This window comes from Tamandua tetradactyla, chromosome 11 (genome assembly GCF_023851605.1).
Source record: "Tamandua tetradactyla isolate mTamTet1 chromosome 11, mTamTet1.pri, whole genome shotgun sequence".
In the NCBI taxonomy this organism is placed as follows: Eukaryota; Metazoa; Chordata; class Mammalia; order Pilosa; family Myrmecophagidae; genus Tamandua; species Tamandua tetradactyla.
Window position 1 is genome coordinate 80,691,389 of NC_135337.1, and position 13,914 is coordinate 80,705,302.

The window sequence follows — 13,914 nt, forward strand, 5'->3', positions numbered from 1 at the left end:
AATCTTATTAGAGATAGGACTCATTCGAAGCCAGTTCCCTGTTCGTGAGGACAAGGGCCACAGCCCAGACAGCCGGGCACACCGTGGGTGGTGTGTGCCAAGCCAGGGGCAGCTCCCAACGCTGTGCTAAGCGCCAGCCTATTGGCAGACATGCGGTTCTGGAACATGACTGCACTCTGGGCTGTGCTATCCCCAGCGGGGTCCCAGTGCCTCTGGGAGCTTCCAGCCACCAGAGAGACAAGCTCCATGTCCGGCCCTTCCTGGCCACCGACAACGGGGAAGGCACATCAGTCAACAGGTATTGGCCTCCCCACCACTAGGATCAAAGGACACTGAAAAGGACCTGAAGTCAAGGCTTTCACTGGCAACAGACAAAACAGGGTGACATGCCCAGATAGCAAGTCCCACCTCTCTAGGGGTATGAGTGCTGAGTCAAGGGACAGGGCAGAGCGCTGTGCAGGCAAGGGCAGGCAGAGACTATGGGGCCGGAGTGGGTACCCAGAGTCCCATATGCACCCTCCACGTCCCATCTTCTGGCACAGGGAGCAGGTCGGACCTGGTGATCTCAGAGCCCCCTGCCCAGCAAGGCCAATTTCCCCTTCAGGAAAGCATCTGCCGACTCAGGTCTTGCCCCCAACAAGTGCCCTGAGACAAGACAGGGAGCTGCCTGACCATGCCAACGAGGACAAGTGTGTTGTCAGGAGAACGTAAGCAGGTTGGCAGAAGGGTGCTGAGGAAGGGATGCCATGGGGGGGCTGTTCACAGGGAGCCAGGTTTGGTGGGAGCATGGAGGGGGTGGCAGCAAAGGGAGAGACGGCCAGGCAGGCCAGCACCCAGAGGCCACTACTCACTATGGTCCGGTCGATAGTGTGCAGGTAGTAGGAGACCGGCTTCCCCGTCCACGAGACGGAGCCCTTTAGGGGCGACAACTCCACGACTCGCATGATGGTGCCGATATCTGCACACAACAAGCCACGGTCAGAACCGTGCCTGGCTGGTTGCTGCCCGACACCAACAGGGAGGAATGTGGATCAGCAGGCCCCTCTGCCCACTTTTCTGGGGACGCAAGGCTGGAGGGAAAGATCTATGGCGCCAGGTCCTCTCAGACGGAAACCCTGATTTCAAGAGATGCCCCACATGGCCCTGGAAGCATCCCTCAGGCTGGACTCAGTCACCAGGCCAGGGAGGACAGCGTGGACCATGGACACACCCAGCACGGGCAGCAGCCGATGTGCAGGTCCACTCTGATCTGAGGGCACTCATCAGGGGAAAATGGCACATGGGCCCAACCAAGTCAAGCTCAAATTCTTTGGAAAGTGACTCAAAAACTATTGAACTATGGTTGGAAGGACCCAAGCCATGCGACAGCCAAGGCAGTGGTCCCAAAGGCAGCGTGTTCTCCGATTGGGATGGGTCTGGGCTGCCCGGGCAGACAAGTCCCCCCCTCAGAGTGGGTACACCCAAGGTCCTTTCCTGGACACACAAGCCATTCAGCTGCTCGGGCCAATCAATAGGAATTTAGAGAGCCTGTGCAAGCAGCTCACTTTTTACTCTTCATGAACACCTCTTAATTTACTCTTCATGAACACCTCTTAAAGCAATGGATCTCCATCAGGGGCGATTCTGCACTCAAGGGGACAGTGGAGACATCTGTGGCTGTCACATCTCGGGGTAGGCAGCTGTTGGTATCAAGTAGGGGAGCCCAAGGAGGCTGCTCAACACCCACCAGGGCCCAGAACACCTCCACCATGGAGAACAACCCGCCCCCAGGTCAGCTGTGCCAGGTTGCAAACTCCTGACTTAATAGATGCCAGAGGCTTAAAAGCATATACATCAACCATATGGAATACCCAAGTCTCTTACCACTCAAGTTTCTACTGTTTATTCTGAAGTTTAGAGGTGCAAAGGGTTTGGAGGACACGATTCTGCCACCTGAAACACAAAGAGCTAATTATGGCCATTCTCAGGGAAAAAACACAGAGAAACACTCAACTTAACACAGGAAGAAGGGGAAGTTACAAAAGAGGAGGGCTTACATAAGTAAGCGCACAACTGCCTAAAAAATTTGAAGTTTAAGCCTATTGTTGCCAATAATTTTCCTCCAAAACCTGTTTCCAAGTTCTCACAAAATGCCCTGACACTGACCTCTGGCCCAGAGTCCCTCCCCCAGGTCCCTGCAGCTCTGTGTGGCAGCGGGGCAAGTATGGGGAGACAGATGGAGTTTTAGGAGACACAGACTTACACAGACAGAGGAAAGTTATGCATCTGCAGGGGTTTCTGGGAGTTATCATTAAATGAGGGAGAAGGCGCAGACCAGTGTCTATACGGAGATTTCTTGAAAAACCTACTGCAAGGACAAACCAGGAAGTACTGAAAAGTGCACCTTAACATTTGGGAAGTGGTCAGAAGGAACGATTTTCTCCATAATTCTCTGTCTACATGCAAAGGCCTTCCAGAGCCAAAGCCAAAAATTGAATGTGATCAATTAAAAAAAGCAAATCCCAAAACCATATAGACAGAAACAAGACCTAGCTGTTAATCAAATCAGTTAACAACCACACAAAGTAAACAATAGTTTTGAATAAATCTCAAACAAAGTTTGATTGTACACTGTTAGTGTGATAAATTTTAAGGGCAAAAAGAACCCCAAAGAAACCTTAAACTTCGTTCAGCAAGCTTGCTGTATGCAGCAATGCTAGCATCACGACAATGAAACTGTTCAGTTTGCCGTAGGAAAAAACCCTAAGCAGATAAGCTAATGCTTTAGGAACCAAAACTTCAGGTTAAGCCAACAGAGAGCCAATACAAAAGCCAAAGACAAAAATATTAAAACCAAATTAGAAATGTAAAAAATGAATCAATTTAAACACACACCCATACATGCACGTATGCAACTACACATGCACACACAACCATATGCACAATCATACACACATGAATACAACCATACATACAACTACGCATGCACAAATGAAACCACAACCATACACACACTCATACAACCACACACTCACACCCTGGCTCTCCACCCAGTAGCAATGGGCACAGCTGCGGTCCACTCTTGCTTCCTAAATGCCATTTCCCACTAAAAGGAGCAGAGACAAGATAGACCCAGAGCTGGGATGGGAAAGTACAGTCAGGCCCAGGGAGTCCACCTATGCCAGCTCACAGGGGACAATATCTCTGCCGGCTGTACAGTAAACAAACAACCCCACGAGCCTATGGCAATACTCAAAATAAGGGTGGAGGGGTTCTCAAAACACCAACAAATAGAAAAAAGACATGATTAGAAAGTCACCACCTGCAATCCCGCCTACCAACCGAGCCAGGCACGAAATGAGGGGCATCTGGGGACAGGAGTGTCACCCTACAGGGCCCTGTTAACTGCGAGGGAACAACTGACCAGGGTGCCACAGGAGCCTCACTGGTAGCCGTGGCATGAGGGACAACCATGTGACAATCCCCAGGATGCCCCCAAGGGCATCAAGAAGCAGTGACAGCCCGAGAGCTGTGTGACTGCGCCTGGGAAGGCAGGGGCACTTGAGGGTGCTCTCAGGACCGGGCGCTCAACAGTAAGCGGGCAGGCAGCAGGCAAGTGCATCTCTCATTCTGAGGAAGGGTCAGTCCTGATCCGCAGGAGCAGCCGGGAGATGGGCTTGAGGGCCAATTCAGGAGTGGCCAGCCCATGCCCAAGCGCTCCCAGGATGCTCCCTGTGAGCCTGGGGTTTTACAGCAGGAACACGAGAGCAAGCGGGGAGTCATTAATAGGGAGTCCGTGAGGATGCTGCTTTCAACATCGTTTTTCAATAAACCTATAACTTCTCTAAAACAAAAACAAAAAAACACTTGGATCAGCAAATGAGGGTTGAAGGAGGGTACTCAGAAGTCCCCTAGAGCTGGGGTGGCAGGGACAGCCACAGGTGGCTGAGATCAGAAGCCAGCCCCCAAGGAGCGCACTGCCTTCTAGGATCAAAGTGCTGAGGGAGACCCTATCTCCTCAGCTCTCTCCCTTTTCCTGGGGCCCAGTGAGTTCTCTCTTTACACCGTAAGAGTCAGAGCCTAGTTAACTGTGGAGCCCCTGTAACAACGTCTGAATTGGTGCTTAAATGACCCTAGATCACACCCATTTACTTAGAAGGTTCTAGAACTGGGTGCGATCAGCCTGACACTCCAAGGACACGAGGATGCCACAGCAAAGGAGGTCAGACGGGAACTGGGTATTGCTGTCAGGTTTTGGGGCACAGAGTGATTTTGCTCCTGGGGCTACTAAACTGAGAACACTGACCAAGACTCTCCCCTCACTCCTTCCTTCTCCTTATGTCTCTTCTTGCCAGCCTATTTTCTTTCTCTCTCTGTCTCTCCCTCTCTCTTCCCTTCCCCTCTCCCCCCTCACCCCCCTTTATCTCTCCTCTCCCTCTCTCTCTCTCCCCATCCCCTTCCCTTCCTCATTCTTTCCTTTTTCTTTGAGAAGTTGTAGGTTTACAGAATAATCACGTATGGAATAGAGAACACCCATACCCCCACCCGGATGTTAACTCCTTGCACTGGGGCAGAACATTTGTTATAATGGATGAGAGACAGTTTTTAACTGGACTATTAGCTACAGTCCACGGTTTAACATGGGGTTCCTGGTTTGCATAGTGTAGCTCCTTAAATATATTTTTTATTCTCTTACCATATATATGACCTAACATTTCCCTTTTTAACTATATTCAGATACGTATTTCAGGGCTGCTGCCAGCCTTCTTTCTATTCCTCACTCCCTACCTCCTTTGCACAGGCCTCTTCTGTGCATCTTGAGGGCACAGGGTCATGGACTCAGGGTGGCCCAGGCTGAGTGACGGGACACATACTCTGCAGGCTCAGAAGACATTAGGGACCACCCACTCCTTTCTGTGGGTCACCATGCTCTGGTCCCCACACAGACCAGGGCTCAGAGCTAAAGACTCAAAAGTGTCCAAGAAGAGAGGGTCTAGCTAGTCTGCACGTGGCCGAGGAACGATTTAAGGCCCTCCAGGAAGACAGGGGCTTTTGCATTGCTGGCTCTTGCATATGTCACACCTGCTCGTGGATTCCAGAGATTTAAAAACAAACAAACAAAAACAACTTTTCCCCAATAAATTCAGATCAGATACTAATAGAATAACTCATACTCTACAAAACAGCCAACATAATTCCAGACCTTAGGGTTTTATAAGCATAAAGAAAACAAAACCATGCTGAAATATTAAGCAGATTCCTAGAGAAACAGACCAAGTTTCTAGGCTCCAAGAGAATAAACTGCAACTTCCAAGCTACAGGCTCTGCCTTTTCCTGCAACTGCAGGGAGAGATTCTTGGCCCAATATGTGGAAACTTGGCACCGTGTTGGTGGCAGATAAAATGGGATGCCCAGCTAAATGTGAATTTCAGATAAACAACAAACAAATAACTATTTAGCATAAGTTGGGACAATCATATACTAATATTCTCTGTTGTTTATCTGATGTTCACACTGAACCCAGCCAGGCAGGATTGGCCAACAGGTCTGAAGGTGGTGATTGACAGCACAGAGCAGGAGCTAAGAGCCCGGATGAGGGGCTTTGCTCGGGAGACCCTCAAACTCCTGGGGACACCATGAAATCATTCTACCCAGGATACTGAATGCAGAGGTGCCACGCCAGGCAGCCTTGGGTAATGATAAATCTCACTGATATAGCTGCCCCTGATTATGAAGGAAGCTTAGCTGAACAGGATATCCAATAACTGCAATCAGCACCAGAGCCCGGCAGAGCCCGGCACTGCTTACTATACAGGGGAGGGTTAAAAGGGAGTACATTACCTTCCTTCATGTTTGCAAATCGCTCCTTCAGCTGGTGATCCACCTCAGGACCAAAGGCAAAATTATTCACAAATATAACACTGCAAAATAATATTCCAGTTGAGTAACATGAAGGTTCCATCTTTACAGGAGCAGAGTCCCAGGGCAAACAGCTCCCTCCTTCCACCTCCTGAGGGCTCCGCCAGCAAGCAGACCAACTGGAGCTCGCCTGCATGGCCTCTGCCTGCCCCCAGTCTGCCTGGCCCAGGAGGGGCTCCGAGGGGCAGCCAGGACGAGGTCTGAGCTCACTGCTGACAGAGGAAGATTCGGAAATTTCCCATGGCACTCGGACTGCAACCTCCCTGGAGGGGGCCAAGATGGACCCATGGCAGTGGGCAGCCCAGCCCATCATAGCTCTTCCCACGTCCTGAGCTGCGACTACATGTGTCACCCACCTGCCTCTCGGATACCCACGACTGCCTGCTGCACCCCAAGTCTGAACTCCGGGTTCCAAGAGGGTGCCCAACAGGTAGTTCCCATCAGGATAGCAGCCTGAGGGTGAGGGGGCCCCGATGTTTACCCCAGGCAGAGGGTGCACAAGGATCCACAGCATGCCTGTGTAGCCAGGGGTCCTGCAGCGAGGAGCCACACCCTCACCCATGCAGCACCCCTTGGCAGAACCCACTCTCTGATGTGGAGGTCCACCGGGGCTGTGCAGCTGCCCGTGGAACCCCCAGAACTAGAAGCAAAGTTCTTCTAAAGGAGAGTGTTTCTCATCTCTCCACATTTCTGCTCCTCCCCACTCCTGGCTGAGGAGGCTCCAGCTCCTGCATACTTAGGGAAGCTCTCTGAAGGAAACTCTAGAAACTTCTATGAAACTGGTTAATCTGAAGACTCCACTGTAAACAGATTTTTCCCAACTTCAGGTTTGTGTGGCTGTTCTCTCTTGCCGCAAGTACCTCCAGATTACACCGCCATAAAAATGATGCTGCATGGAATGGTTAACATCATCTTCTCAGGGTGAGGACATAACAGAGGGAGCTGTTTTCAGCTCCTAAGATGCTTGTTCTGAATCCTGGTCCTTTTTTAAGCCTGGTGACATTAACTAGCAACCCGTACCAGATAAAAAGAGTAGCAAGAAAGAAGCTAAAAACTGTAGGGGAAGTAGCTAGGACAAAGAGAACTATTCTGAAGGTCTGGCAGTAAAAGAAATACTAAAGTTGTAAGCAAAACACGAATCCCCTCATCCTGCAAAATGGCACAAAGACTGAGCTGCAAAGCCCAGGAGACCTCAGAAGACATCCTTGGGGAGAGGCACCAAAAGGCTTGGGCACTGACTTAGGGACGGGGGGTGGCTGGTCATCCAGTGGACATCCCAGGCCCTCTGCCCTCCTCCAGCAAGCATCCCCAGGCTGCCCTCTGCCAGTGACCAGACTGACCTCACGATGGGACTGAGCTCGGGAAGGCAGCAAGGGAGAAAGTCTGCTCAGCAGAAAGGTGACCAAGGCAGGGAGAAGGTATGAACCAGGAACACCCTCAGGAATTGGATTCAGAAAAGGAGGAGGCTCTGCAAAGCCTACCTCCCAAAGCCACCACCACCTCATACCTCAAGCGTGAGAAAATTAAAACACGAACAAAGGCTGGTGGGGGGAGTGGCAGTGGCAAGGGCAGAGGTGGCATTTGGTGGGGGGTGAGGGTTCAACACACATCATAGGGCAGGGGGCCAATGGGAAGGCTGGTCGGGGCTGCGCTGTGTTTGGGCTCTACTGTGCTCTCCTTCACTGCGAGGGCCTGGCATTCCCCAGCTGCAGGAAGAATGGGCTGACCTCGGAGCCAAGAGGCAAAGCCTATGGACGTTCCAACAGGGCAGACAGTGAGCCGAGAGGCTCGAGCTCACATGAGGGCAGGGGGCGAAGCCCTTCCAGGACAAAATGGCTCAGGTCCACCAGGCAGCTCTCAAAATCAAAAGGGCCCCATGAGAACCAACGGCCTTCTGGAAGGTGCCTGAGGACCCTGGCCAGGGGGCACAGAGCATGCAGGGTGGCCTGCAGAGGTCACTATGGGTGGGCTTAGCTAAAGACCCTGAGTTTAGGGAACCTGCCTTGCGGGAGACATACTGGACTCAGGTGAAAAGAATCCAAAAGGGAAGTGCAAGAAGTATTTTTTTAGAGAGAATCCTTGTCTTCTCTTTATCCCCAGATGGTGGTTGGGGAGATCCAGCCCTGTGTATGAAGCAGGAGGAGGAGAAGGGAGGAAGGTTGTAAGAGTGAACTAATTAGCTGGGTGGTCAGCAGATGCCCTCCTCAGGAAGAAAACTACAGAAGGCAGGGCAACTCAGAAACCTCTGGGCTGTCTACACGAGAGCCGCACAACTCAAAACATGTCCTGCTGCTGAGATGCTGCAGCATCTGCATGGATGAGGCCCAGCACACAGGGGGCCACCTGGCCTTGTCAGCTCTGGACCAGGATAAGGGGCTAGAGGGATAGTATGGGAGGCACTGGGAGAGTCGAGCCAAGGCTGAGTCAAACGAGAGGACAGGATGAAGAGCCTGGAGAGAGCACTCAAGCCTTTCGCCATCAGGCCCACAGGGCTCGGATGCTTCTGACAACACAGCACCGGGCAAGGCTGCTGCCAACCAGCGCTTGCTCCCCACTCCTTCTGTGCAGACAGGTGATAAAGGGAGGCGGCAGTGCCAAAATAGTCAAGACCTGCAGAAACCAGATATATGGGGAGGGAACCAGGCCTCCAAGCGATGGAATGTGAGGCAGAAGCAACAGCATCCAGAACAGTGTGCCCTCTCCGGGACAGAGCAAGAAAGGAGCCCCTGCCCTTCCAGAGGGACTGCCTGACCCCTCCCTGCCAGGGAATCCAGTCTGCCATCCACAACCACCTACAGATCTGCTCAGAGGACGACAACCCATGGACCCACAGATGTCCTCGGCATGCCCTCATGCCTGCCTCACCAACTACTCAGCCAGAGACATCTCTGCATCCTGACAGCCATCAAAGAAGAGTGACCCCAAGGGAGGACGCCTGGGCAGAGAAAGGACAGCAGCCAGCCTCACACACCACTCTGCCCTTGGACATAGCTACACTGGAAGGGGAAGACGGCAGGCCTGAGAAAAGAGTGGGTCTGCCTGTCCCACCTCCTAGGCTGTCCTTGGGGGTCTCATGGGCCCTTCCTGCCCCATAATTATCCTTGGGTGTCCCGTGGGTCCTTTCTGCCCAGACACTGTCCTTGGGGATCCCGTGGACCTGCCTGTGCTGACATTGCCCTCGGGGCTCCCTGGGGCCTGTCTGTCCCAACCCTGTCCCTGGGGGTTCTGTGGGCCTGCCCAGCCCCCTGCATAGGAACAAGCCCAGTGCAGTCCTCATAGGCCATGAGAACACAGCTGTCTTCTCTGTGACCCCTGGACTCACGTGCGTGCCCAGGGCCGCCGCCCGGCTGTACCTTGTGTTCGCAATCCGCTCCCTCCACTCCTCTGAGAGGAAATCGCCTCGTTCCAGCTGGAAGGAAGCAGACAGGGACAATGGTGACTCACAGGGGCGCACTCAGATCTACTCCCTAGCCGACCCCCACGAAGAACAGATGACATGAGTAGAGTGGCCCTAATGTGGGAGGCTGTGGAGGACCAGGGGCTGCCGTGACGTGCCATCAGGGAAGCCACTGTAAGAAGATGCAGAACCACACCACCAGTTTTACCTCAGCACAACTGGAGGCCCAGGACACGTGCTCGCTGCACAGCTGGGGATGAGAGCCCATCTGGTACAGAGTGGCCATCAGCCACTGCCCGGAAGAGCATTCGTGCAACTGCAAGGTTGTACCTCAGAAGCAGACGTGCAGGCCCTGTGCCCATGAGCAACCGAGGCTGCTGCCGGCAAAGCGGACTCCTGATTCCACCAGGGCCATGGCCACCATCGTACCAGAGGCTGCTTGCAGCCTGTGCCCATCAGCTGCCAGAGCCTGGCTTGTCTGATCCCTGCCAGCCGATACAGAGTAAGGACACGACAGGCAGGAAAGTTAGTAGGCTTCACCACGAGACAGGGGGCTGACTCCAGGACAGCAGAAAGTAGTTCAGAAAGTGGACAAGCAACAGGCAGGGAAACTTCCGTCTGTTCTGTGATGTCCGCACGGTTCGCTCACTGCTAATCAAGACCTTTACCCCCATTAGACGTACCCACGGGAAGGTGCACCTGGGGTTGCAATTTTAAAATACAGAAACGCCTGGCACTGTGGACCAAGGAGAAACTTGTTGACCTAAAAACAACACTGTCCTATGCAACTTGCTCCCACAGCTGTTTCTATTCACAGGCTGATGCTGTTTACCTCGTCAGGGCCAAGGCGGGAACATTCAGTAAACCAAGAAACCTATTTTTATTCCTTCAGCAAGACCTGGACTCCTAGGTATACCCCTAGGAATCAAGAGCAGGGACTTGGACAGACACAAGCACCCCGATGTTCATCACAGCGCTACCCGTAAGAGCCAAAGCGGGGGCAGTAGTCCCAGTCCACCGACAGGCAGACAGAGGAACAGGAGGGGGCCCATCCAGACGGTGAACCGTTACTAGCCCTGAGAAAGAATGAAGGACTGGTCCACATTACAACACATATGAGGCCTGAGAACCTCATGTTGAGTAAAAGAAGCCAGATACAAAAGGCCATGTGTTGTATGATTCCACTTATATAAAACGTCCAGAATAGGTAAATCCACTAAGAACAAAAGGAAATATATGGTTGTCAGGGGCTGGAGTGTGGGTGGGGTATGACAGCTAATGGGTGTGAGGTCCCTTCTCGGGGTGATGGAAATGTTCTGGAATTATTCAGTGGAGATGGCAACACCGCTCTGTGAATATACTAAAAACAGTGAACATCACGCCCGATTTTGGTCTCACACATGAGGCAAGAGCACAGCCATCATTCTGGAACCCGTCCTCCTGGCTTCTCTGCGGTTCTGTTCTTGGCACTGGTGAACCATGTCCCTGGTCAGGACTAACATGAGACCAATCGTCTATAGAAACGTGGATGAGGAGAAGCACTGGGCAGGAGGAGTCCCAGGGGTGGGCATGCGGCGCTGCAGACAGCTTCCTTCCTGTGGCCTCTGAGACAGACTGCAAGGTCCAGGGCCCAGGCCACAAGAGAAGGTACAGCCGACACCCGCACACATAGGTGCTCCCCCTGAAGCCACCCCACACCACATGGGCACACACGTACGAGCAGCACACAGACCACCCTGCTTGAACTGCGGGGAGGGTGGGGACTCCATGGCAGGTGGGACAATGGGCTTCCTGAGGTGGATGTGGCCCCACCACCCCTCCCACTCCTGCTCCAGAGTCCCTAGGGGCCACCACCCTAGGTCTTCAAAACACGTTCTTGGAGGCAGCAGTGCGTCTCCAAAGGAAGCCGTCAGCGATGTATCCAGAAGGGCTGGCTGCAGAAGATCTCCAGTCCTCGCTCCCCAGGAGACCCTGCTCACAGGGCCAGAGCTCACCTCCTCCGAGGGGTGCTGAGCTGACCCAGCACCTTCCTAAGACCACACACACTAACCACACACAAGGTTTGCAGTGCACCCGCCCACTGCGAGGAGCTAGCAGCAGAGGCACTTTGTGCCCGATACCGTCCTCGAGTAGGCACTGCATACCACAGAGGTCAACAAGGCGGGCACGCGGAGAGCCAAGGCCGTGGCACTGAGACCACGGGCTGAGATGGTAGGAGCCCACAGACAGTGATGGAAGGCTGGGGTACCAGTCAGAAGGACCTGGCAGCAGCAGAAAGAACCATGGCCTCCTGGGAACTTTAGTGCTGATGGGGAAAGGCTGGTGCTGAGGTAGGTGTCACAGGTTGAGTCCCTGCAGTGGCCAGGAGTGGGGGTAGCTGACAGGATGGGAAATCCTGAGCTCTGAAAAGCAGACCCTGCAGCCACCTGCTCACTTCTTCCCTCTTCATTTCTCAAGCATCAGAAGGCAGGACTCCAAGCCTGGTAACCGCAGGCTGTCAAATTCCCATAGAGTGGCTAGGAGGGCTTTTCAAATAGTGGGACGCAAGCTCCTCCAGAAACCAGGTATTAAACAGCAGGCAAAGACACTTTCTCATGGAACCTCCTGGAGAAGGGCGGATGGTCCAGGCCTCCCGTGGCTCCGGCTAGTGGTGCAGACTCCTGCTCACACCTGCCAACGGGCTGCTCTGTGCCCTCCAGCCCAAGGTCATCTGACCTGTGCTCTGCTCCCACCACTGGCATGAGTCATGAGGACCCCGAACCACAAAGCACCCAAATAACACAAGTGCTTTCCACACCAGAAGCCATGCACCCAGCGACACACCACTATTTTCCAGACTTTCAACAGATCCTCAGTCTCTCAGCAAAGCAGGGTACCATCACTCCCCTGGAGACCAAGAAGGAAAAAGCAAACACGGCCAGGTGGAAGTGGCTTTGCTCCACCCTCTGAGGCCCACTGCCCCCCAGCAGTGAGGGTCCTGCCAAAAACCGCAGCTGGGCTGAGCAGGCTGTGCACGGATGGACCATGCTGGCTTCTGGGAGCCACATCAGCAGGTACCTTTGGAGGAGCTGGGAGCCTCTGGAAAGCACAAGCCCTGGGAACTCTCAGCAGCAGTGCTGCCGAGGCAGGGAGTTTCCCGAAAAGGGAAGCCAGAGGCACTTGCTGCCAGGCAGCCCAAAGGACAAACACCAAACGACTCAGACGTGGCAGAGCAGCAGGGGTCAGAGAACCCAAGTCCTGGCCTTTGCTAAAGGGAGAGAATTCTGGAAGAGGCTTTTACCAAGAAATGGGGAAGGACAGCTGGGCCCATAGCCCTGGAGGCCTCGATTCTGGTCTAAAATGAGCAAGAGAAAAAAACAAATAATAATAGCAAGAGCTCCCCCAGACTGGGGCTGAGGCCTGGCCCCAGGGACTACTTTGACCCTGCATCCTCCCTGCAAACAATGGTCACCGCCCTTTACGGAGGAGGAAGGTGGGGCAGAAGAGTTGTGATTTGGCCTCAGGCTGCTCGGAGAAGCCAGGCAGAGCCCAGACACTGGACTCCCAAGGCCCCAGAGGCCCCATGGATGTCCTCACTGCCCAGGGCCACCTCACATTCACACCAACGACAGATCAAACTCACCAGCCCAGGCCCACAAGGCCGCCTGCATCCAGGTCAGAGTAGGACAGCCAGCTGCAAAGACTTTCCCACTGCCACTGGGGCTCATTCACCATATCGTGGCAGGGAGATGGGGACAACCCATAGCAGCCTGGCCATCCTGCTTTGTCACCTAAAACATGGTGGCTTACACAAACATGGTGCACAGACAAAGTGTCTGACCCTGATGTGCAGGCGCCAGGGGCCCATTTCCCCAGCTATTGTCCAACTTCCCACTTCCCTGTGCAGGCTTCGACAGGGTGAGCCCAGTGCCTGGACCTGTCTCCCTGCAGACACATGCCCCAAAGCTAGGCCTCCCAGGCCACTGCCTGCATTCCTCTGACAGCATAACAAGGGCTAAGACACAGACCCTCAGCACAACCTCAGAATGGCTCAGAGATCGCCCCAGCCCACCTCTCCTTCCCAGAAGGCCCCCTGAGGGGTGCAAGTGTTGGAGAGGTACAGAAAAAATACAACAAAAGCCAGCAAGAGGCTCACATGGCAGGCTGCCGGGCCACATGGGAAGCACCCGGATGACAGCAGGTGCTTTAAAGCGTTTTACTGAAGGACACAGAAAATATAGACGCGCAGCCCCACGTATAAGTACAGCTCAACAATTTTCTGCACCTGATAGGGTGCGTGACCAGCACCTAGACGGACTGGAAGCTGCAGCCGCGGCAGTCCCGATGGCCCCTCCTGGCGCCTCCCAGCTCCTCCCGGCCGCCCTGCTTTCTGGAGACCTATGTGAGCTCGGTCCCCGACCCAGTGAGAGTCAGCATGGCTTTGCTGAGCAACTGCATTCACTGTCTTTGCTATGTGAGCGAAGACATATTCACCCAGACGGTAAAAGCTTTTGGAAACTAGCAAAGCAAGTCCAAAAAACGTGAGCACAAAAAAGCCAAATAAAATGAGCTGGGGAGGAACTGGCCGTCAGGCAGGAAGCGCTGCATTCCAGGGAGGTCACGGTAAACACCTAGCCACG

General features: G+C 53.6%; 1 protein-coding gene across 9 annotated transcripts in view; it reads right to left on the reverse strand.

Moving 5' to 3' along the window:
* DOT1L (DOT1 like histone lysine methyltransferase) overlaps positions 1 to 13,914 on the reverse strand; it is a 105,293-nt gene that overhangs the window by 45,010 nt on the left and 46,369 nt on the right. For 6 of the 9 annotated variants that reach the window (XM_077121248.1, XM_077121249.1, XM_077121251.1 and 3 more), the window contains 4 exons: positions 9,221 to 9,307; positions 5,821 to 5,900; positions 1,864 to 1,932; positions 852 to 958 (listed from right to left, as the gene is read on the reverse strand). In XM_077121248.1, the coding sequence (XP_076977363.1) occupies positions 852 to 958; positions 1,864 to 1,932; positions 5,821 to 5,900; positions 9,221 to 9,307 (343 nt within the window). The remainder of the gene's footprint in view (positions 1 to 851; positions 959 to 1,863; positions 1,933 to 5,820; positions 5,901 to 9,220; positions 9,308 to 13,914) is intronic. The other 3 variants (XM_077121245.1, XM_077121252.1, XM_077121253.1) reach the window with 2 other exon arrangements.